At 60.0% G+C, this 21,926-nt stretch overlaps 2 protein-coding genes and 1 long non-coding RNA gene across 6 annotated transcripts; 1 reads left to right on the forward strand and 2 right to left on the reverse strand.

Annotated features, from left to right (window-relative positions):
* Window positions 1-5,716: 5,716 nt before the first annotated feature.
* LOC138846240 (uncharacterized) lies at window positions 5,717-6,920 on the reverse strand. Of its 2 annotated transcripts, none has more exons than XR_011383711.2 (2): window positions 6,780-6,920; window positions 5,717-5,994 (listed from the first exon to the last, which is right to left on the reverse strand). It is a non-coding gene; the product is annotated as an uncharacterized LOC138846240 (long non-coding RNA). The 2 variants fall into 2 exon arrangements; XR_016224035.1 differs by having other exon boundaries at window positions 5,717-6,162; window positions 6,780-6,918.
* Window positions 6,921-7,287: 367 nt separating this feature from the next.
* On the forward strand, window positions 7,288-12,610 carry MAPK7 (mitogen-activated protein kinase 7). Of its 3 annotated transcripts, none has more exons than XM_008250340.5 (7): window positions 7,288-7,427; window positions 8,267-8,504; window positions 8,992-9,157; window positions 9,706-10,784; window positions 10,895-11,586; window positions 11,895-12,028; window positions 12,163-12,610. In XM_008250340.5, exons 2-7 carry the CDS (start codon window positions 8,273-8,275, stop codon window positions 12,314-12,316), a joined length of 2,457 nt encoding a protein of 818 aa, XP_008248562.1. In that variant the 5' UTR covers window positions 7,288-7,427; window positions 8,267-8,272; the 3' UTR covers window positions 12,317-12,610. The 3 variants fall into 3 exon arrangements, with proteins under 3 accessions (XP_008248562.1, XP_008248561.3, XP_002722698.1); XM_008250339.5 differs by lacking the exon at window positions 7,288-7,427 and adding an exon at window positions 7,519-7,737; XM_002722652.6 differs by lacking the exon at window positions 7,288-7,427 and adding an exon at window positions 7,807-7,968.
* A 111-nt stretch (window positions 12,611-12,721) lies between these two features.
* MFAP4 (microfibril associated protein 4) lies at window positions 12,722-15,508 on the reverse strand. Its single transcript, XM_002722656.6, has 6 exons — window positions 15,468-15,508; window positions 15,149-15,236; window positions 14,728-14,882; window positions 14,235-14,331; window positions 13,967-14,149; window positions 12,722-13,622 (listed from the first exon to the last, which is right to left on the reverse strand). Exons 1-6 carry the CDS (start codon window positions 15,471-15,473, stop codon window positions 13,375-13,377), a joined length of 777 nt encoding a protein of 258 aa, XP_002722702.1. The 5' UTR covers window positions 15,474-15,508; the 3' UTR covers window positions 12,722-13,374.
* Between the last annotated feature and the right edge of the window lie 6,418 nt (window positions 15,509-21,926).

A 21,926-nucleotide genomic window follows, 5' to 3' on the forward strand; every position in this document is an offset into this window, starting at 1 on the left:
GGCGGGGTAGTGCTGGGGGCGGACTCCGGCCTAGCAGTGTCAGCAGCCACCCCCGTCCCCTGCAGGCTCCTGTCGCGTGCTGGAGAGCAGCTGGCCAGGGAGGCTGTTCTCCGGGGCTCAGGGACTAGGAACTACCATCCTTGTAGGGCCCCATGCCGCCCTCAGCCAGCCCAGGCTTCTGCGCCCAGCTTTCCAAAATCAGCTGCAAACCCTTGAGCTCAGCAGAGCTGCTAAGGGGCGGGAAAAGGCAGCCCAGAGGCTAGGGAGACAGGCTGCACAGGGCCGCAGGGAGCTGCGGGCCTGGCCAGTGGTGCCAGGGCCAGGGGCAGCTCCTCCACAGCCGTCTTAACCCTCCCAAGGGTCCAGCCACAGGCCGTTCCTAGGCTGAGCTCAGCTCTGTGTCCTAGGGCCCCAGCTCGACAGTTGCGGTGGAATACTGTGTGACCCGGGGGAAGTCACTCAACCTCCCAGCGTCCGTGTTCTTGTCACCCCCGGAGGGTTGCTGTGTCAATGACGTGTGGTTATACACATCAGGCACGGGACTGGGAATGCCGAGACGCACTGCATCCGTGGCTTCTCACTGGAAGCCGTGGAGGGGGGCAGTGCTCACGTCTGCATGCGTCCAGGTTTGCACGTGCTGTTCCTCTGCTACCTGGCACAGCAGCCCCTACCTTCCCCACCCCGAGAGCTCCCATTCAGCTGTCTGAGCCCACTTGAGAAGTCTTCCTCTGAGTACAGCTACTAAGGCAGCTGGACCTCCTGAAGGGGAGCCCCCCAACTGCTCCACCGTTGGGATTTTCAAAGGCTGACCCCAGATCCCATGGGGCTCCCCACTCTGCAGGCTGGGGACCCAGGTTCCTGTGGCTGCAACCCGGGACTGGGATCACTTTAAGAGAGCCTCTCTTCCTCTCTGCCCCCAGCTCTTTACCAAATAGCAGCAGGGCTGGCATCCGCATGGTGCTGCATCTGACCTCCTCTGTGTCAACCCAGGAAATTTAGCCATCCCAGTGCCCTGTCCCCAGGATGCCCACCAGGCCCACGTCACCAGGCAAGGGGGAGGTGGCTGGGGGAAGAGGAGGCAGCTGTGGCAGGGTGGGCGTGCTGCTCCCGGATTCTCCTCTCAGGGTCTCGTCCCCTGCGGGGACCCCTGCTCTGCCTCCTGTCTCAGGGGAGGCAGAGAGCACAGCCCACTGCCATCCACAGCAAGAACCCCACGTGCCCCCTTCCAGATCTTCATTAGGAAGGGGGCGTTGCCTGGGCTGCCTCTGCAGTCCCTACCTCGGGGGTGGGGTGCGCATACCCTCTTTGCCCCTGAGGTTCAAGGGAGGTAGTGGTGGAGCAGCAGTTACCAGGAGCCAGCCAGCAGAGGGAGCTGTCCAGACTCTGGCCCTCCAAGCTGTGACCTTGGGGCGACTGCTTCACCCTCTCTGTCAGTTTCTAGAAAAGTGGGGATCATAAGACCCTCCTCCTGGCAGAGGTCAGTACATGGCAGCGACGGCCTCAACGGTGAAGACAATGTGGTTGGAGTCCAGCTCCTTTGTCATTTTTTGAAAGGCAGAGTCGGGGGTGGGGGGCAGGAGAAAGAGGTCTTCCATCAGCTGGTTCACTCCCCACATGGCCACAACAGCCAGAGCTGGGCCAATCCGAAGCCAGGAGCTTCTTCCATTTCTCCCACACGGGTGCAGGGGCCCAAGTACTTGGGCCATTATCCACTGCTTTCCCAGGCCACAGCAGAGAGCTGGGTCAGAAGTGGGGCAGCTGGGACTTGAACGGATGCCCACATGGGATGCCAGCGCTTCAGGCAGAGGCTTAACCTGCTACACCACAGTGCCGACTCTGATGTTTCTGAAATAATTATTCAGTGTTAGCTGAAATTAAAATCTAATTGTGTATTCTGTGCTTCACCTGGAAACCCCAGAGGCAGGTGCCAGTAGGAGAACGTAGATGCTCATGGTCAGGTCTGGAAGGCTCATCACTGGACCCCGCCCACCCAGTCCTGGGCAAGGAGACTCCTCCTGGGAGGTTCGGAACAGAACCTCTACCTCCCCCACCCCAACTGCTCGTGGGGCTCCGTGCTCTTCAGCCGTTTCCCACAGGCTTCCCCTGCAGATCGGGGGGGGGGGGGGAATCTCACGGGAAACCAAACAAGCTGCCGCCGCGCACTGACCCCTCCTCCATCCCCATTCAGTGTCAGGAGGAGGGCCTTGCTGGCCTCGGTGACAGGCCTTATTCCATGGGATGTGTACACTATTGTGAAGACATGACCTGATTTTTTTTTTAATTTTTATTTATTTATTTATTTATTTATTTATTTGAAAGGCAGAGAGAGAAAGAGAGAGAGAGAGAGAGATTTGCTGGTTCATTCCCCAAATGGCCACAATGGCTGGGGCTGGGCCAAGCCAAAGCCAGGAGTCTGGAACTTCATCCGGGTCCCCCACGTTGGGTGGCAGGGACATGAGTACTTGGACCATCTTCCGCTGCTTTCCCAGGGCATTCGCAGGGTGCTGGACTGGAAGTGGAGCAGTTGGCACTTGAACTGGTGCTCGTATGGGATGCTGGAATCACGTGCGGCAGCTTAATCCACTGCACCACAAAGCTGCCCCTTCCCCCCATGCACAGAGGGAGGTGTCCGGGACTCATGGAGGGCAGGGGCAGTGTGTTGGCATGGAGCCCAGCCTTGGAGATACCAAAACCCCAGGGAAGGGCGGAGGCCAGGAGCAGGGGCGTGTGGCTGCCATCTCCCGACATTCGTGGCGTCTGTCTCCCTCACAGACTGCGACCTTTCCAGGGACAGAGAGCAGATATGAGTCTGCACCCCCACACCCAGGGTGAGCGTAGGCATTCAGGGGATGTTCCGGGCTGGGCAACTGTCAACCTCAGTGTCTGCTCAGCTTCTGGGCTCTCTCAGGACTACAGCGCGAGGACAGACACCCAGGCACTGGCGGGATGGGCGGCCGACTTCCCCTGCCCAGGTCAGTGGTTGGCCAGGCTGTGCTCAGCGTCAGAACAGGGCTGAGATCACCACGCGGCCCTGGCCTCTGGAAACCAGGGACAGTCACTTCCGGATGCTGCTTCCTGCTGGTCCCTCCGCCCAAACCACATTCAGCTCACAGGGTGGCGTAGTGAAAGCCCCTTTCCCGCTGGGAGACCTGCAAGCGAATACTGCTGCTGAGCAGAGCCAAGGCTGCGTGGGTGTCAGGCCCGGCTCCTGCTGTCCACAGGCCAATGCCCAGCGGCCACACTGCCTTGGTGCCGGGCCCCAGGCCGCAGTCCCTGAGGCCCTTGTGCCATCAGCTTGACCACGCTCGGAGTCTGTGAGCCCCAGCCCACACAGCAGGCCTGTGCCCATCCCCTCCCCGCTCCCCGGTGTGGAAGGCGCTTCCAGCCAGAATCCTCGGGACACGCCGGGGAGAAAGCATCCCTGGGCCACTCTGCAGAGGCAGATAGAGCCCACGAGGAAGCACTGGGGCGGAGGGTGGCTGTGCAGGTGCTGCGTGTCCTGCGGGGGGATGTCTCGGCATCCATGCGTCCCCAGTGTGGGCGGCGGTAGCTTGTCACCTGGCTCTGTGTCCCTGGGTGTGCCTCCACAGCTCTCGGCAGGTTTGTCAGTGTGTGTGTGCTGGGAGTGGGGGAAGAAGGGGTCCTGCAGAGGAGGGCGAGAAGGGCTGGGTGTGTGAACGAGGGGACTCCTGGACACGGAGGTGGCCAGCCTCAGCCCCGACCCTCTTCACGGGGACACGGAGGTGTGCCGACTGCCCCGCTGGGAAAGGTGAGGGTGGAAACGTCTGCGGTCACGGGGAGGTAGTGCTGGCAGTGACAGAAGGGCCGGGCCCTGTGCCAGGTGCTCTGTGGATGTGATGTCTCGGCTCCACCCAACAACCCCACGGGCATCTGCACACCCCTGCTTCACAGACGAAGAAACCGCCCACGACCTCCATCCTAGGGTCTCGCATGGTCGGTCCCCACCTGCCTCGGGCCCCGTGTCTCTGTGACCCCTCTCCCGCTGTCAGCCTGTTGACCCTGGCCGTGCCGCTCCTCTGCTCGGAGCCTCCCCTGCCTGCCTGGCTGGCTCACACCTGTCCCTGATGTCCTCTTCCCGCGTCACTTCCGGAAGCCCTTCCTGACTTCTGTGTGCCCAGCGCAGTCCTCCCGCATCAGGTGGGCTGGGACTGCCCAGTTAGGAGCCCAGCCACAGCAGTCAGCCGAGGACACTGTGGGCTTGCCGGGACGCAGCAGGAGTCAAACCACACTGTTTCCGAGGCAGCGATGTCAGGAGCGTGGCGTCCCCTGTGTAGCCCCCTCTGCTCCTCTGACTACCCCCACCCCACCCCACCGGCACAGGAGCATGACTGTGCAGGACACTGCTGTTCTTCTCGTCGGCCCCTCAGCCGCCCACTGTCCCTACCTCCCAGGCTTCCTTGGGAAAATGGGCCCCATCCACACATGGCCAGAGCAGAGCACAGGTGACTGGGGTTTGGCCAATCAGCACACTCTTCCCCTAGGCTGGGCCTGTCCAATGGGACATGACATGGAAACGAGGCTAGATGCCCCACGGGCCGGCATGGAGTTCTGCGACACCAACACCCCATACTGGAGACTGGAGCACTGGCTAGAGCCCCGGCTGCTCCAGTTCTGATGCAGCTCCTGGCTAACACACCGGGAGGCAGCAGATGGCCCAGATACCTGGGCCCCTGCCATCCACGTTGAGACCTGGATGGAGTACCTGGCTCCTGGCTTCAGCCTGGCCCAGCCCTGGCTGTTGTGGCCATTTGGGGGATGAGCCAGCAGATGGAAGAGCTCTCTCTCTCTTTCTCCCTCCCTCCCTGCCTGTAACTCTACCTCTCAAATAAATAAATAACATCTTTAAAAAATAAAATGTCCTCTCTTTAGGCTGACACTGGGGCACAGTGGGTAAAGTAGGAACCAACCAGTGGATGGAAGACCTTTCTCTCCATCTCTCTGTAACTCTACCTCTCAGATCCTTAAAAATTTAAAAAGGGAAAAACTTTTTAAAAATAAATTCCATGTGGCCTTGGTATAGATGAAACCTACCTGGGGTGCAGTCATGTCTTGGGCCTGCAGTCACCCTGCACTGACCCCGACTCACCCAGAGCAACTTCCGGTCCCGCAAGCCCCATTTGTGGTGAGTGCCCTCCACAGAAGCACTATTTATTCTCGTCTATATTTCACGGTGCTTCCCCACGCTTAGATAGGTTGTGCTACGCAAACACCACCGTTACAAATGCCCACAGGTGTGTGCAGGGCGCAGCAGGTAAGTTCTCACAATGCCAACACCGCCTCCCAGTGCGATTCGCAGAACGCAGCCCTGTCCTGATGGGACCTGGGACTGTCTGAGTCACTTTCCTCTAGTGGCCACCAGGAGGCGGGACCAAGATTTTTCACTTAAACGTTTCTTTACCAAAGTCTCGAACCACAAGAAAATGTGATTCCACCCTTTCCGTTTTTAAACAAGTGGTCAGTTGTGTCAGATGCAACAGAGAGTTCGAGAGGGCAAGGGCCAAAAGGCTGGATTTGACCAGAAAGGGATAACTGATGACTTCTCCAAGACAGAGCCGCTGCCGTGGGAGCAGCAGCACAGTAATTCAGACAAAAAGTAAGAGAATCAGTCTTTTTAACCAGGGGATAGTGAATTGTCTGCAGCGAATAACCTGCCTGGATGGAATATTTTTGAAGTATTTAAAGGATACACAGTGCATTAGTCTCTTCTGATATTTTATTCCTGATTCAAATAGGACCACCAGACAGTGTCCAGTGGGTCCCTAGAAAATCATGTGTTTCATGTTCCGGCCTCTGTGTGACCTCTGCTTACACTGAGAGCTGACACAGGGCCTCACGCTGCATGGATTTCATCTCTAGAAAGGCCCATGGGGCCGGCGCTGGGGTTAAGCCGTGGCCTGCAGCGCTGGCATCCCGTATGGGCACTAGTTCAAGCCCCAGCTGCTCCACTTCCGATCCAGCTCCCTGCTGAAGCGTCTGGAAAGCAGCAGAAGATGGCACAAGTGCTTGAGCCCCTGCACCTGCGTGGGAGACCTGGAAGAAGTGCCTGGCTCCTGGCTTGGCCTGGTCCAGCTCCGGCCATTGCGGCCACAGGGGGAGTGAGCCAGCAGACAGATCCGTCTCTCCCTCTTTCTCTGGCTCTGCCTTTCGAATAAAACAAATAAATCTGTGTAAAAAAAAATTCCCCTCAAACACTTCCGTATCTCAGTAACAGGAATCCCCGTTTCTCAAGAGTACGGTTTCCTTATTAATGCTCAGTGCAAATCACGTGAGATAATTTGGCTTTGTTATGCTGCCAGGGAAACCAAACAAATTTAGACTTCAACCCCAACTCAGTTGGTTCATACGATTGCTACCTATCTAACTACTAGATATACATATAAAGGTACCGCACGCACTGTGGAAAGCAGAATCAAAAACTTTTTTTAAAAAGAGATTTACTTAGGTGTCTGAAAGGCGTAACTAGAGAGCGGGCGAACCGGAGAGAGATCTCACACGTAACGGCTCCCTTCCCAATGGTGGCCACAGCCAGGGCTGTGCCAGGCCGAGCCGGGAACCGGCAACTCCACCCCCGTGTCCGCCGCGGAGGGCAGGGGCCACCTCCCAGGGACCACGCAGCACGGGGGCAGGAAGCCGGATCGGAAGTGGGGCGGCTCGAGCAGGCGCCCCAGCGCGGGCTGCCGGCCGAGGCTGCATTCGTTAAGCCACAACGCTGGCCCTCCCCCCTCAAAAAAGTGTGAAATCCATGCAAAATAAACGACCTTTGAACTCTGCCGAAACGGTCAACCTGGCACTCCGGGACTCCTGACGACCGGGTTCCCTCCCGCTCTCCCCGTCTTCCCATCCGCCGGGCCTGGTGCAGGGCAAACTCGCCCGAATGTCCCAGCTCCACACCGTGGCTCCGCCTGCAGGGCCTTCATTCCTCCACGGAAACAGTCACCGCCGGAGTCTTCACCACAAAGCCGCTTCTTCCTCGCCGCTCTTACCTCCAGCCCTCGCCCCCTGGCGTCGCAGGGCGGGGCTCGACACTCGACTACGCGAGGAATGGCGTTCCAGTCAGAGTGCTGCCGACTCGCGGACTCCACAGAAGGGCCCGCTGCCTCCTTCCACTCTGTCGCAGCCCGAAACGCCGGAGCCGCGGGACAGAGCCACCCGCGGAGGGCAGACGCCGGACCAGCAAACTACCAGCGAGCGCCGGAAGTGTGCGAGAAGACCGGCCGCCGGAAGTCAGCGGCAGCTCCGAGGCCGGACGCTCTAGAATCCCGGAGGACCCAGGTCTCTATTGTTGGACGTGCCTGCTCGCCCTTTCCCGCGAACGATGCTTTCCCAGAGCTCCCAGAACCGAGAAAATGGGGACCCGTTAAGGAAGAGGGGCCCAAGGAGGGGTATTGCGGGAGCCAGTCTCCAAGGTAACAACCCCAGGCCTCTCAGCTCGCCCCGAGTGCCCGGCTGTTCCCCACACTCGCGGGACGAGCCGTGATTGACCGCAGGAGCCGATGGATGGGGACGCGCGCGGGCCGACGTGCAGGGGCGTTGCCTCCTATTCTCGCGGCGCCCGGGGCTGCCGGTGCGCATGCGTGCAGGGGACTGCGCCCGGCGGCCGGCGCACCCCTCCGGAGCGCCGAGCGCCCTCAGGGCGGCGGCTCCCGCCGGCTAGCCGGACCCCGGCGGGCGGAGGTACGGTTTCCTAGGCCGATGCGCCCTGATTGGGCTCAGCAGGTAAAAGGGGTGGGAACCTCCGCAGGGGCCGCTCGCCGATTGGCCGGCGGCGGGAGGGAGCGTGGTCTCGGGAGGCGGGGCGGCGGGGCCCGGGCTGGGCAGCGCGCGGCGCTGAGGAGGTGGCCGCGGGCCTCGGACGGGCGGGAGTGCGGTTCCCGGAGCCCCCTCCTCTAGCCGGGGCCGAGGACGCCGGCGAGCGCTGGGACTTCCAGGATCCCTGAGGAGGCGCCGGTCAGTGAGTGTGGCCCCGAGGAACCCGAGGGCCCCGCCCGCCCTTTCTTCCTGGACGGCGCCGCGCCGCTCCCTCCCCCACCCGCGACCCCGACCCCCACCCGGACCCAGGCCCGGGGCGGCGGCTCCCAGCGTCGGGTGTCTCCAGCGGGCCAGCCGCTCCCATTCGCCAAGTGGCTGGTTTTGGAAACTTGGAAATTTCCCTGGTGCCCCCTCCCCAACCCACAGAAGGGGAAACTGAGACCCCCGGGATGGGGGCTGGGGGTGGGCCCTCTTCATCACCGGCGTCTCCACACAGAGGACCATGGCCGAGCCCCTTAAAGAGGAAGATGGCGAGGATGGCTCTGGGGAGCCCCCCGGGTCGGTGAAGGCTGAACCCGTCCACACCGCAGCCTCGGTCGCCGCCAAGAACCTGGCCCTGCTCAAGGCCCGTTCCTTCGATGTGACCTTCGACGTGGGCGACGAGTACGAGATCATCGAGACGATCGGCAATGGGGCCTACGGGGTGGTGTCATCCGCCCGCCGCCGCCTCACCGGTGCGTCTCCTGGGTCACTGTCCTTGGCAGATTCGGAGTGAGAAACCCTGCCTTAGCCAGCCGGGCTGTGAGGTGTGGTTCCGATCCAGAGATCTCTAGGTGCCCAGGCTCCCAGTGAGGCAGGACTCCTTGCAACTCTGCCCTAGCCGTTTTTTGTTTGGTTTTGTTTTGCCATCCCACCAGGCTGCTGGGCTCTGGGGCCAGAGCCTGGCACCAGGGAGTGGTGGCGGGATGGGCTAGGTCTGGGAGGCTCTCTTGCTAACTGGCTGTGCAGCTTCTCACAGATGACCGCGCCGGGTTCCCTCGTCTGTAACGTTGAGCCGGTAGTACCTACCTCATAGGGTAGCAGCAGTGTGGTTGAAGTGCTTAGTTAGCACCAGGCTCGGTAGCCTGTAGGTGCCCAGTGTGTGGGAGCTGTAGTTGTTTGCATCCTGGAAGCGGCTGCTCTAAGAGACCCTGTGGTGACAGCCTTTGCCCTGCCCCCCAGGCCAGCAGGTAGCCATCAAGAAGATCCCTAATGCTTTCGACGTGGTGACCAATGCCAAACGGACCCTCAGGGAGCTGAAGATCCTCAAACACTTCAAACACGACAACATCATTGCCATCAAGGATATCCTGAGGCCCACGGTGCCCTATGGCGAGTTCAAATCCGTGTAAGCAGCGTGATGGGAGAGGGAGGCACAGTTAGGACTTGTAGCAAGGGCTGGGGCTCCTATCGCTGAAGCTCGGAAAGGCAGCTGGGAAAATTTCCATAATCGCAAGGCCAGTGCTGCCTTAGGGCGTTGCCAGGGCCAGCTGTTACTCCTCAGGAAGAGTAGAGGCCTTACAGTTTCATAGACTCTCAGTGTATAAGCTGGCCAATGTAGAACGTTGATGCTGCTATTGCACCCTCCTACTCCCACAGCAGACATCACTAATTGATCACAGAACCCTTCTCTAGAGAAAACGGGTATGCCTTCACAGTTTTCATCATAGTCCTTCGAGCAGCCCAACAGCAGAGTTAGCCACCAAACTGAACCTTTCGGCCAGCCCTGGTGCAGGCCAGCCCCATCTTGTATGTGGTAAGGAAACTAGGTCTGGAAAGAATCTGGAATTCAGTGCTGTGCCGTCAGGGTCCCAGGGCAAGGCCAGGAGGGCACTGTGAGGATGGTTCTTAGCCCTGGAATACGGAGCCCAGGCCTCTCCCCTGTCCCCCTTCCAGCTACGTGGTCCTAGACCTGATGGAGAGCGACCTGCACCAGATCATCCACTCTTCGCAGCCGCTCACGCTGGAGCACGTGCGCTACTTCCTCTACCAGCTGCTGCGGGGCCTCAAGTACATGCACTCGGCCCAGGTCATCCACCGTGACCTCAAGCCCTCCAACCTGCTGGTGAACGAGAACTGCGAGCTCAAGATCGGGGACTTTGGTATGGCCCGTGGCCTGTGCACGTCTCCCGCCGAGCACCAGTACTTCATGACCGAGTACGTGGCCACCCGCTGGTACCGGGCCCCCGAGCTCATGCTCTCCCTGCACGAGTACACCCAGGCTATCGACCTCTGGTCCGTGGGCTGCATCTTTGGCGAGATGCTGGCCCGGCGCCAGCTCTTCCCAGGCAAAAACTATGTGCATCAGCTACAGCTGATCATGACGGTGCTGGGCACCCCGTCGCCGGCCGTGGTTCAGGCTGTGGGGGCCGAGAGGGTGCGGGCCTATATCCAGAGCCTGCCGCCGCGCCAGCCTGTGCCCTGGGAGACCGTGTACCCGGGTGCTGACCGTCAGGCCCTCTCCCTGCTGGGCCGCATGCTGCGTTTCGAGCCCAGTGCCCGCATCTCAGCCGCCGCCGCCCTGCGCCATCCCTTCCTGGCCAAGTACCATGACCCTGATGATGAGCCTGACTGTGCCCCGCCCTTTGACTTTGCCTTTGACCGTGAGGCCCTCACCCGGGAGCGCATTAAGGAGGCCATTGTGGCTGAGATCGAGGACTTCCATGCCCGGCGAGAGGGCATCCGCCAGCAGATCCGTTTCCAGCCTTCCCTGCAGCCTGTGGCCAGCGAGCCTGGCTGCCCAGACGTTGAGATGCCCAGTCCCTGGGCACCCAGCGGGGACTGTGCCATGGAGTCGCCCCCACCCGTCCCACCGCCGTGCCCTGGCCCTGCACCTGACACCATTGATCTGACCCTGCAGCCACCCCCAGCAGCCAGCGAACCCGCCCCACCGAAGAGAGAGGGCGCCATCTCAGACAACACCAAGGCCGCTCTCAAAGCCGCCCTGCTCAAGTCCCTGCGGAGCCGCCTCCGAGGTGACTTGTGGACCCAGCATCTGGCCAAGGAATGGGGTGGTGACGGGGGGATCTCTTCCCCGAGCCGGGCTGCAGGCTCTCACCCTGCCCCCTGCCCAACTTCCCTGCAGATGGGCCCAGCGTCCCCCTGGAAGCTCCTGAGCCTCGAAAGCCGGTGACAGCCCAGGAGCGCCAGCGGGAGCGGGAGGAGAAGCGGCGGCGGCGGCAAGAGCGTGCCAAGGAGCGGGAGAAGCGGCGGCAGGAGCGGGAACGGAAGGAGCGGGCTGTGGGGGCCCTCGGGGGCCCCTCGACTGACCCTCTGGCCGGGCTGGTGCTCAGTGACAATGACCGCAGTCTGCTGGAGCGCTGGACTCGCATGGCCCGGCCCCCGGCCGCGGTCCCTGCCCCAGCACCCACTGTGGTCCCAGCCCCTGCTCCCGTACCGACGCCTCCCCCAGCCCAGCCTGCCAGTCCTCCCCCTGGCCCTGTAGCCCAGCCTGCTGGCCCCCCACTGCAGCCCTCAGGCTCCAGCCCCGCTCCTGTCCCCCAGCCTGCCTGCCCACCCCCTGGCCCTGGTCCCCACCCTGCTGGCCCTCCTGTGCCTGCCCCTGTCCCAGCTGCACTCCAGACTGCCACCTCCAGCAGCCTCGTGGCTCCCCAGTCACTTGTGACACCCGCTGGGTTGCCAGGCCCCAGTGCCCCGGGAGTGCTGCCTTACTTCCCAGCCGCCCCTCCTCCTCCAGACCCCCGGGCTGCCCCTCCCCCTTCTACATCAGAGTCGCCCGACGTCAACCTAGTGACCCAGCAGCTGTCCAAGTCGCAGGTGAGAGGAAGGGCCCAGGCTGCGGGGACACCCGGATCTGAGCCTGGGGGTGTGGGTTCTGGAAGGCGTCCGTGTTCCTTGAGGACTGCCCAGAGATGGGGCTTTCTCTCAGCTCGTGCCCAGCTCGTAGGAGGAGCGCAGTGCCAGTGAGGAGGTTGTTGGGACATCGATAAGGTCCTGGCTGGAGAGGGCCCAGCCGGGGCTCGCTGATGAGACTGGCATTTGCTGTGGCGCTATCCAGGCGGAGCAGTCAGCATCCGTCTGTGGCTGCTGGTGCCTTCGTTGTGACCTGTTGCTACCCCCTGCAGGTGGAGGACCCTCTGCCCCCCGTGTTCTCAGGCACTCCAAAGGGCAGCGGGGCCGGCTACGGTGTTGGCTTTGACCTGGAGGAATTCCTAAACCAGTCTTTTGACATGGGTGTGGCTGACGGGCCCCAGGACGGGTAAGAGGGCTGGAGTGAGCTCCTGGAATGGGGCTTGGGGAGGGGCCGTGGTGCAGGAGGCCTTTGTCTGTGGGATGGGGGAGAAGATGGCCTAGGCTAACAGCACCCCTTTGCCCTGTGTCCTCTCCTTGCAGCCAGGCAGACTCGGCCTCCCTGTCGGCCTCCTTGCTCGCGGACTGGCTGGAGGGCCACGGCATAAACCCTGCCGACATCGAGTCCCTGCAGCGGGAGATCCAGATGGACTCCCCGATGCTGCTGGCTGACTTGGCTGACCTCCAGGAGCCCTGAGCGCGCGCGCTGGGCCTTGCTGCGGGGCAGAGCCAGCTCCAGGGCCGCAGCCCTGGCCCAGCAGGTGGGGCTCCGCTTGGATCAACTCTGCAGGTTCATCTCAGACCCACCCTCAGCCTTAAGCCGCCACTTGAGCTGCCACCGAGCCATAACTGGATCATGAAACCCCGGCTCCCTGAGTGATCCTTTTCAGTATTGTATTTTTATTATTATTATTGTTGTCGTCGTTATTATTATGTTATTGCAGTCTTTTTGCCGTCAGAGTGAGGCCTGTGAAATAGAAGGTTACCTCCAGCCCCTGACTCTAGGTGTCATTCTTGGAGTTGGGGGAGGGTACCGGCAGTAGAACACGGAGCAGCCAGGTGCGCACATTGAGAGCCAAGCAAATACATCTGTGTGCGGGAATCCGGTTCATTCAGGTCCCAAAGGTTTATTGAGACCACTCCTCACCTGTTCCGGCCCCACCGAGGTCGTCCTCTGCCCCTCCCACGATCAGACGCCAGCTTGGGGGCTGGGTGGGGGACCTTGTGTCCACATCTACCTCAGCTGTGGCTGTTCTGGGTGGGCAGGGGGGCGAGGGGGAGGCATGCAGTAGCTGTGGCATCAAGCTTGGGGGCTGGGGCAGGCAGGGGGGAAGCTGAGTATGACGTGAGGTGGGGCTGGGGGTCCCTGCTGTGTCCCTCAGGGGCATGAGTTGGGAGGGCGGCCACGGACAGGAGAGACTCAGAACAGCCCGAGGGAGGCGGGGGTGCAGCAGGGACCACCATGCCGGGGTCGCCTCAGACAGCCTATGGCGGGGAGGGTGGCTCCTGGCTCTGGGCTGTTGGGACAGCTGAGAGGTAACGCAAGTCTCGTGGGGGCTCGGCCCCGGCCAGGACGGCTGTGCCTCTGAGAATGGGTGGGGAGCTGCTGGCAGTGTGGGCTCAGGTGGAGGCGAGCGGCACCAGCTTGGAGGTGGGTGACAGATCAGCTGTGGCTGTGTGAGAAGCTGGGAGGCAGCAGGGGAGGGAGCGCGCCCAGGGTGGCCAGGGGAGGTGGGGCCTGACAGGACCAGCCTGTCAGGTCCGGCGGATTTTCATCTCCGTGCGTTTGAGGGAGTAGTAAAAACCCTTCCACTGGGCCCAGTTGATGCCGTTGGCGTAGGAGAGGTGGGAGCCACCCAGGTAGAAGCCATTGAGGTTGGCGAAGTGGCAGCTGCGGAACCAGAAGGCACCCGAGGAGAGGGCCGCGCAGTTCTGCACAAAGAGGTCCTGGTCCCGGTCGAAGGTGGAGAATTTCTGGCCACTGTGGTAGGACAGGGAGTCGCCTGGCAGAGGGGAAGGGAGGGGAGGGGCTGCTGAGGTGGGGAGCGGAGTCCCACGCGGCCTGGGCTGATGGGACACCGCGAGGCAGCCCCGGGCACCCTTGCTGAGCCGCACGGCGGGTGGACAAGCTCTTGTAGCAGAAACAGCTGCGCCTCTGCAGAGTGGCCTGGAGCCCGGCCAGCCCGGCTGCTCTCCAGGCTGAGGCCCGAGCTGGGCTCAGCTGGTCTGGAGCCAGCTGTGATGCTTCCAAGCCCAGGAGGGTTGAAGGAGGGGCCTGAAGGGGGTCAGGGGCCGACTGAGCAGGGCCAGCCCCCCTGCAACCCTTCCAAAAGCCAGCAGGGGGTACCTGCCCCGCCGTCCTCGAAGCCTGCCACGTAGAGAGTGTAGCCGTCTTCCTCCGCGCTCACTGCGTTGGGGGAGATGGAGAAGTCCACGTACTTGGCAAAGGCCGTGTTGTTCTCGAAGTCTTCCAAGTCCACCCGCAGCTCGTACTTCTGCTTCAGCGTCAGGAGGTGCAGGTTCTGCAGCCCTGGGGGGGAGGAGGAGGAGGCAGCCTGCTCAGCAAGGACCTGGCTTCAGGCAGCCCCCACCCAGGCCACCCGGCCCCACCTTACCCAGCCAGTACTCCCCGTCAGCCCGGCCAAAGCCCAGCTTGTAGTCATTCCAGCCCCGGAAGAAGCTCACGGAGCCATTGAATCTCTTCTGGAAAACCTGGACCAGAGGGGAACGGGAGACTGCGTGGTCAAGGACCCTGTGCTGCAGAGGCCAGTTTGGTAAAGGACTGAGCCAACGCCAGGTGCATGCTGGTCTGAGGCCCCTCACGGAGCAGCTGGGTGCCAGCACCCCCCTGGGTTCTCACACGCAGGAGGTACTGTGGAGAGGCAGGAAAGGAGAGGGTAAGGGTGCCTGAAGGGGAGACCTGGTACAGGCCGTGTGACCAGCCCGAGATCAATGAGGGCTGCGTGTATTAACCTACCTAGGCACTTGGGACAGCTGCTGTATGGATCACCTAGTTACTGCGTTTCAAAGGTGAAGAGAGTGAGGCAAATCAGGGTCACACAGCTAGGACTAGAACCAGGCCTGGCCCGCTGGCCCACTCCCACTCACCGTCCACTTGCCGCCCTCGGTGGTCATGTCACAGAAGACGGGCACGGGCACGCTGGGGCCCGAGGGGTAGATGAGGTACACGCCGTCCGTCTGGTAGCCCTGGGCGTAGATGTCATCACAGTCCAGCGGCTGCTGAAGGCACGCCCTCTCCAGAGCTGGGGTGGGGGCGCCGGGACAGTGAGGCGAGGGGTTCAGGCGCAGTGCACATGGCACCCCTCAGTTTGCCTCAGTCCCGGGGGAGGAGGGGGTGGCACAGAGCACTCCCCAGAAATGGGGTGATTTCTTCAAGGGGCAGGGGATGCCCCAGAGATGCATTTCATCCACCTGCCCCTTCAAGAAGGGGAGGGCCAGTTCTACAGCCTCAGCCTGGGCCCGGCACAGGCCAGCCCGGCTCTGCTTCTATGAACACGGGGCTACTCACCATCTCCCCGGATCCCAGAGATCTGGGGGGCGCAGGGGGGTGCCGAGAGCAGCAGCAGCAGCAGCGGCGGCAGCAAGGCCAGGAGAGCCTGGTGGCAAGAGCAAGGTCAGCGTGGCACCGGCCCTGGCCCCAGACCGCCTGTTCCTTTGCATCTGTCTCCCGCACAGGCCAACCGGCCCCAAGCCTTTCCCTCCCAAGGAACCCCACTCCCTGGGACAGACTGGACACCCTAGGAGCTTAAGGAGTCACAGCCGCCTCCCTGGCAAGGGGCCTCCCCCCAGGGCGCGTGCTGTGAGTCCCCCTCCCCGGGCCACACTACCTTCATGCTGGCAGTTCGGCTCAGAGCAGCTGGGTGTCTGCGGGTGCCGGACTGCAACGGGCCAGAGTTATGTGCTGGGCCCCTGGCCAGCCGCCTCAGCCCCGCCCCCTGAAGCGGCAAAACCCCCCTCCCCCTTCCCCACACTACAAGGCGTCAGCTTTCACTGTCAGGGGCCAGGCGACCACCTGGGTCTCATTAGGCCTGTGGGGCAGAGCCCTGCAGACCAGACGGTTAACTCCCTGCTGGCTCCCCTGTTCCCTGGCCCTCACTCCCGCCGCCTGCCTGCTGGACCCGGGGGGCCCCTGGTACCTCTAGCCAGCCCAGCACCCCGCTTCCTGATGGGCCCCCTGCAGAGGGCTGGTCTCTCCCAGTCCTACTTTGGCCTGTGTTTCATCAGCTATCAAAGGGGAGGCCAGAGGAGGAGGCTGGGCGGAGGTGTGCCTGGGTTCTGGGGGCCCTGGGATTGCGGTGGAGGGGGGAACAGCTTCAGTGCTCCTGATGTGGGAGTCTGCCTGGGGCTGGTGGGGGCCGGGGGCAGCAAGGGCCAGGCTGTCTCCTGGCAGGCCTGGGACATTTCTGAGCCATGAGCACAGGGCTGCCGGCAGCCAACTGCTCTGTCTGCCCCAGCTCAAGCCAGGGCCCCTCTCCAGCCCCCTCCCCGGCCCTCCTCCCGCGCTCTGGCCACCTCAGCCCCCTCCTTCCTCCTCCCACAGCTCCCTGGCCCAACTGGGCAGCCTTTGTTTCTCCTCCCCCCAGCCCGCCTGCCTTCCTCAAACCCCTGTCTTGGCCCCCACTGCCCTGAGACTCCCCCGCTTCCTCAGGCCTGGAAGCCCACCCTTCCCTCCATGTGCCCACGGAGCCTGCTCTCTGCCTGCCCTCACTGTGGCTGCTCGCTGCTCCTGCCTCTGCAATGCATCCCCTTTCTTCCGGTCCCTCTCCCATCTGCCCCCGTTTATCACCCAGCCAGTCGGCCTAGGCAGCTGCTCTGTCACCCCCTGTTTGAGCCTCCAGTGGCCTCAGGGCAAAGGCCAAATTTTTCACCTGGAATAGGAAAGGAATTCCAAGTCTGGCTCCCGCCTACCTTCAAGGCCATATCCACTGTTCACAAACTACGGTCTGGCCGCGTCAGGCTGTGGGCAGGCCCCCTTGGCTTTGCCCACCTAGCCCGCTCTTCTGGGCCGTAAGTCTCAGTGGGCAGGGTCTGTGTCTCTCACTGCTGCACATTCAGCGACTGTCAGGCCTGATACATTCACTCATGAAGCATTTCTTGAGCACCTACTATGTGCAATATACTCCATGCTACTGCCAGGGCTATAGTATCTGCCCCTAAGGAGTGGCAAATGCTGGCCTTAGGCAGGGAACTGCCAGTGTACTGGGAGTAAGGAGAAGACGTTTGTTGAGTGGATAAAGGAATGGCATACTCAAAGGCGAAGTGAGAAGGCTCTGGCTTGGGTCCCTTCTCTCCTGAGTTGTTAGATAATAAGCCCGTGGTGGCGGGAACCAAGCGCCTGTGTTCGGAGTGCATGTTGCCCTGTGGGTTCTGCAGCCAAGCCACCTGCGTTCAGATCCACAACTCTTCCTGTTCACTGAGTGACCTCAAGCCAATGGCCTCGCCTGTCTGTGCCGCCGTCCCCGCCGCTGTTAAATGGGGATAGTAACGCTGCCTACTTCCCAGGGGCGTGGTGAGGATTAGGCAATCCCCATCCAGTGCCAAGAACAGCGCTCACTATTACTTCTTAAAAGGAAAAATCTTAAACTAATCAAATGCAACAGCGTTTACTTGAGCAATTATAAACAAGACAGAATGAAGCAAAACAAAGGCAATGTGTGCAGCAGGCAGTCCCCAGACCTGAAGCAGATTCGGAGAATTCTCTCCAATAACACGATCTGACAGCATTTATGGGAAACAGAAGTGCGGTGTGGAGACAGCTTAATTGGTTAATTGGTTACAGAGCCTCTTGCAATTAACTAGAGCTCAGACACTGTGGTTAAACTCTGTATTGGTCTGGGCTCTGTATCAGTGCGACAGCTTAGTTTAAATCAATGGCCTCCCACGCAGATATTTTTTTAAACGTTGCAATAACTGTTTAGGAATTGTTATCTACCATCATCGTCGTAAACTTCATGATTGTTCTTGTGCGGTTAGGTTGTCTTCAACACAATTTTTTCAGAAAAAATCGAAGTCAGAATTAGGGAGGGAAAGAAAGCGATCTTCCATCTGCTGATTCACTCCCCAGATGGCCACAATAGCCAGCGCTGGGCCGGGTGGAAGCCAGGAGCCAGGAGCTCCATTCGAGTCTCCCATGTGGGTGGCAGGGGCCCAAGCACTTGGGCCATTTGCTGCTGCTTTTCCCAGGCCATTAGCAGGGAGCTGGATCAGAAGTGGAGCAGCTGGGACTCGAACCGGCGCCCATATGAGATGCCGGCACTGCAAATGGCAGGGTTGCCCGCTATACCACAGTGCTGGCCCCTTCAATATGATTTTTATCCCTGTCTATGGAAGAAACATTTGGCTCCTCCCAGCTTCCTTCCCTCACTCCCCAGGAAGACCCTGCTTTTTATCTGGGTTCCTTGCCCAGCTTCTGTGTTAGCTAGCCAAGGTCATGTGTATAAATTTTGGTCAATGAGCTGCAATAGGCTTTGTGGAGTAGTGAATTAAGCCACCACCCATGACGCTGGCATCCCATATGGGTGCTGGTTCGAGTCCTGGCGGCTCCACTTCTGATCCAGCTCTCTGCTAATGGCCTGGGAAAGCAGAAGATGGCCCAAGTGCTTGGGCCCCTGCACCTGCATGGGAGACCTGGAGGAAGCTCCTGGCTCCTGGCTTTGGTCAGGTCCAGCCCTGGCCGTTTGTAGCCATCTTGAGAGTGAACAAGCAAATAGAAATCAATCTCTCTCTGTAGCTCTGATTTTCAAGTCAATCAATCAATCAATCATTATAAAAAAAGAAAAGATGCAATTAGAAGGGTGGAAAGGGGAGGGGTCTGGGGTCAAGGTGGGCCTCTGGTCACTGCCTGGCGCAGTGGGGATGCGGCCTTATCATGCCTAGGACGGCAGGGGCTGGTCTGAGAGGTGCTGGGCCCCTTAGGGGTTTGTGGAGAGGCTGCAAAGCCGGCCCTGGACTGCTGTTCTCCAGGCCCCTCTTATGTGGAAAAGAAAGAAACTTCCATGTGGTCTGAGCCTCTGCTTGTCCCCTGTAACACACAGCTGAACTTAATCCTAACCTCTTCTTTCAGCAAATGCCAGCTAATTTTAGCACAAGGTCACAAAAAGTAAAATAAGAAAAAAAATCCATCATCGAAACAGCTAATAAAATGTGTCCGAAGTCTTGGAGACTTTAGGAGTGCACAAGTAATATACAAACATAGGAATGGGAGACAGAGCCGGGGGTGGGGCAAGCCAGGGAAGCTGCTGGCATGTCACTCATGGTTTGCCTAGGACTGTATGAACACTTTTTTAAGATTTATTTGTTTATTTGAAAGAGTTACAGAGAGAGGTAGAGACAGAGAGAGAGGTTTTCCATCTGCTGGTTCACTCCGCAGATGGCCACAACGGCCGGAGCTGAGCTGATCCGAAGCCAGGAGCCAGGAACTTCTTCCGGGTCTCCCATGCGGGTGTGGGGGCCCAAGTTTTGGGGCCGTCTTCTACTGCTTTCCCAGGCCATAGCAGAGAGCTGGATCAGAAAAGGAGCAGCTGGGACTCCAACCGGTGCCCATATGGGATGCTGGCACTGCAGGCAGCAGCTTTACCTGCTATGCCACAGCGCCGGCCCCAAGTATAAACATTTTTAATGATGATGTGTGCATGTGTGGCCAAGCAGGACTGCTTTGCAGACCGTGCTTGGGAATTAGTTAGACTCTCCTAGGAAAGAAACTTGGCAACACGTACCAAGCGCCAGTCCCCCTTCAAAGCTGCTCTTGGAGGAACTACTCTACCGTTGGAGAGGTTGCGTGTGGAATCGTGGGCGTGATGGAAACTTCTTCCATGTTCCAGGGTCCCCCTAACTGGAATGCTGGTGCTTACTCCCTCAGGCCTGCTTGCAGTTCTGTTGAAGGCTCGTGGCCTTGGTGTGGCCAATGCAACACGCAGCCCAGGGCCTCATTTCCGGAGATAGCGGGTTACAGAGCAGGAACAGGAAGAGTCCATGTGGCTGGCGGCGGCCCCGTGGCGCCTGGTTCCTGGGGTCTCTGGCAAGCACAGAGCTGAGTGATTCAGGCTGCAAAGCCCTGAGCGTGGTTCCTGGCCCTTCTGGCGGTTGGCCTGCCCATTTTCTTTTTTTGGAAATACCCTGCTTCACAAGCCTGAAGATGCTGCTATCAGGATCCTCTCATCGGCAGCTGCAGACGCCAAGTCTGACTTTGCTGGGAGTCTGTGCCCCGGGCTGGGTCAACCCCTGGAGCCTGGGAAACGGGCCTTCAGTGGGAGCCTCTTACCCCATGGACAGGCCTGAGGCTTGGTCTGTCTGTGTGAGATGCCAGGGCGGGGGGCGCCCATCCCCGGGGCTTTGCTTGGGCCATTTTGCCCAGCCCCTTGGCTCCTCCTGCCTCCCCCTCCCCCTTTCTGTCCAGCTCTGGGATCTGTCTCAGGGATCTCTCCCTGAGATGCCAGCCTTCCCCATCTGGCTTCTTCACCTCCGCCAGCGACCTGCCCCAGTGGGGCAGGGGTGGGGCGGGGAGGGGAGAAGAGCGGAAGCTGGGATATTCATACCCCTCATAGGAGTCTGCTGGAGCCGAGATGGAACATTCTCTGCCATCTGGGGTGAGATCCCTTGGTCTCCAGGGCCTGCACCTCTCCCTGGGTCTCACTACTCAGCTGCTCCTTTGATAACCAGTGTCCTTTAGCCTGAACCAAAGAAGGCTGAGAGAGGGCTTTGGAAGCGGACTCATCGTAACGGAGAACACTTGGGGAGGGCAGGAGGTTTGCCCTCCAGCCCAGGCCAAGCAAGAGGGCTCCAAGAGAGGTGGGGTTGTGGGCCACTGGGGCCACTGGAGCCCAGACTTCCTTTCCCAGAGGCCACCACTGCAACCATCCCTGGAAGACTGGGGCAGGGGGTCTGCCCGGTCCTTGTCAGGCAGGACAAGGGGGTGACGTCCCTAGGGGCCAAGCGTGCGCCATGGAGGCTCAGGTGAGGTCGTGTTGGATTTGGGGCCTTCTCTACTGCTTTAAAGGCTGTATCTCCAAATATTCCCGGCCCCCACGCACACCCGCTTATCAGCATCTGACGCCAGAGCCTGTGTTGACGGTCACCATCGCCTAACGCTCCTGGGTGCTGGGCGTGCAGGGACATGCGTCCATCGTTGCATCACACAAGGGACTTTCAGGGCCTCAAAATCTCCTCCATGCTCCATCTGTTCATCCCCTCTTTCCCCCGACTTCTGGCAACCTCTCGTCTATTCCAGGAGGCCGTAGAACTGGGAGCACGCAGGACGGTTTGCATTGGCTTCTTTCACTGAGTCATAGGTGTCGGAGAGTCCTCTGTGTTTTCCCACAGCTTGCTCTTCCCAGTACTGGATGCTGCTCCCTAGTCTGGATGTAGCTCCCTTTATGTATCTATTTATCCACTCACCTACTGACGATGCATCGGTGGTTTCCCAGTTCCACGTTTATAAACAGAGCTGCACCCACGTGCGAGTGTCTGAGTGGACTTGTGTTTTCAACTCACTTGGGGAAATCCAAGGAGCATGAGAAGAGTGTGGCCACACCAAGTTGCGGTCCCATCAGCAGTGACGAGGAAGCCTGTGGCTCCACGTCCCCACTCGCGTCTGGAGTTATTCTTTTTCCTTCTAGCTCCTCACCTATGTGTGTGATGATGTCTTTCTGTGATTCTAGCTCGATCCCTGGTGGCTAATGGTGTTGGACATCCTTTCTCTGCTTGCCATCCACATCTCCTCAGTGAGATGCCTGTTCATGTCTTTTGCCCATGTCATAATTAAGTTGTTTGTTTTAATTTTTTTTGAAGATTTTTATCAGTGCATTGGAGAGGAGGGTTACATACAGAGAGGTGGAGAGACAGAGAGAGAGGTCTTCCACCCACTGGTTCACTTCCCAAATGCTGCAGTGGTCAGAGCTGGGCTGATCTGAAGCCAGAAGCCAGGAGCTTCTTCCAGGTCTCCCAATCAGGGGCAAGTGCCCAAGGACTTGGGCCATCCTCTACTGCTTTCCCAGGCCATGGGCAAACCTGGATTGGAAGTGGAGCAGCTGGGACTCGAACCGGTGTCCATATGGGATGCTGGAATTGCAGGCGGCGGCATAACCTGCTATGCCACCTGACTCAGGCTTTTATGAGAATTCCCTTCCAGGGACGTGCTCCTGAGCACCTCCCTCTAGTCTCCACCTCCTAACCTGCATAACTTCATTAAGTTTCCACCCTCTTTGTACCATTAATTTATTTTTAAAAATTATTTATAGAGGCCAGCGCTGTGGCATAGCGGGTAAAGCCGCAACCTGCAGTGCTGACAT

The sequence above is a fragment of the Oryctolagus cuniculus genome, chromosome 17 (genome assembly GCF_051225735.1).
Source record: "Oryctolagus cuniculus isolate XC-2025 breed Fujian yellow rabbit chromosome 17, ASM5122573v1, whole genome shotgun sequence".
Taxonomy (NCBI): domain Eukaryota; kingdom Metazoa; phylum Chordata; class Mammalia; order Lagomorpha; family Leporidae; genus Oryctolagus; species Oryctolagus cuniculus.

What these genes read in the sequence shown, in the direction of transcription:
- MAPK7 (XM_008250339.5), top strand. Translation starts at nt 7,519, where the DNA reads ATGGGGACGCGCGCGGGCCGACGTGCAGGGGCGTTGCCTCCTATTCTC. An exon ending in CGCCCGCCGCCGCCTCACCG is followed by an intron (nt 8,505 to 8,991) that starts GTGCGTCTCCTG and finishes CCTGCCCCCCAG; the next exon opens with GCCAGCAGGTAGCCATCAAG. An exon ending in TATGGCGAGTTCAAATCCGT is followed by an intron (nt 9,158 to 9,705) that starts GTAAGCAGCGTG and finishes TCCCCCTTCCAG; the next exon opens with CTACGTGGTCCTAGACCTGA.
- MFAP4 (XM_002722656.6), bottom strand. An exon ending in CTCTGGGATCCGGGGAGATG is followed by an intron (nt 14,883 to 15,148) that starts GTGAGTAGCCCC and finishes CCCCCACCCCAG; the next exon opens with CTCTGGAGAGGGCGTGCCTT. An exon ending in TGACGGGGAGTACTGGCTGG is followed by an intron (nt 14,150 to 14,234) that starts GTAAGGTGGGGC and finishes CCTCCCCCCCAG; the next exon opens with GGCTGCAGAACCTGCACCTC.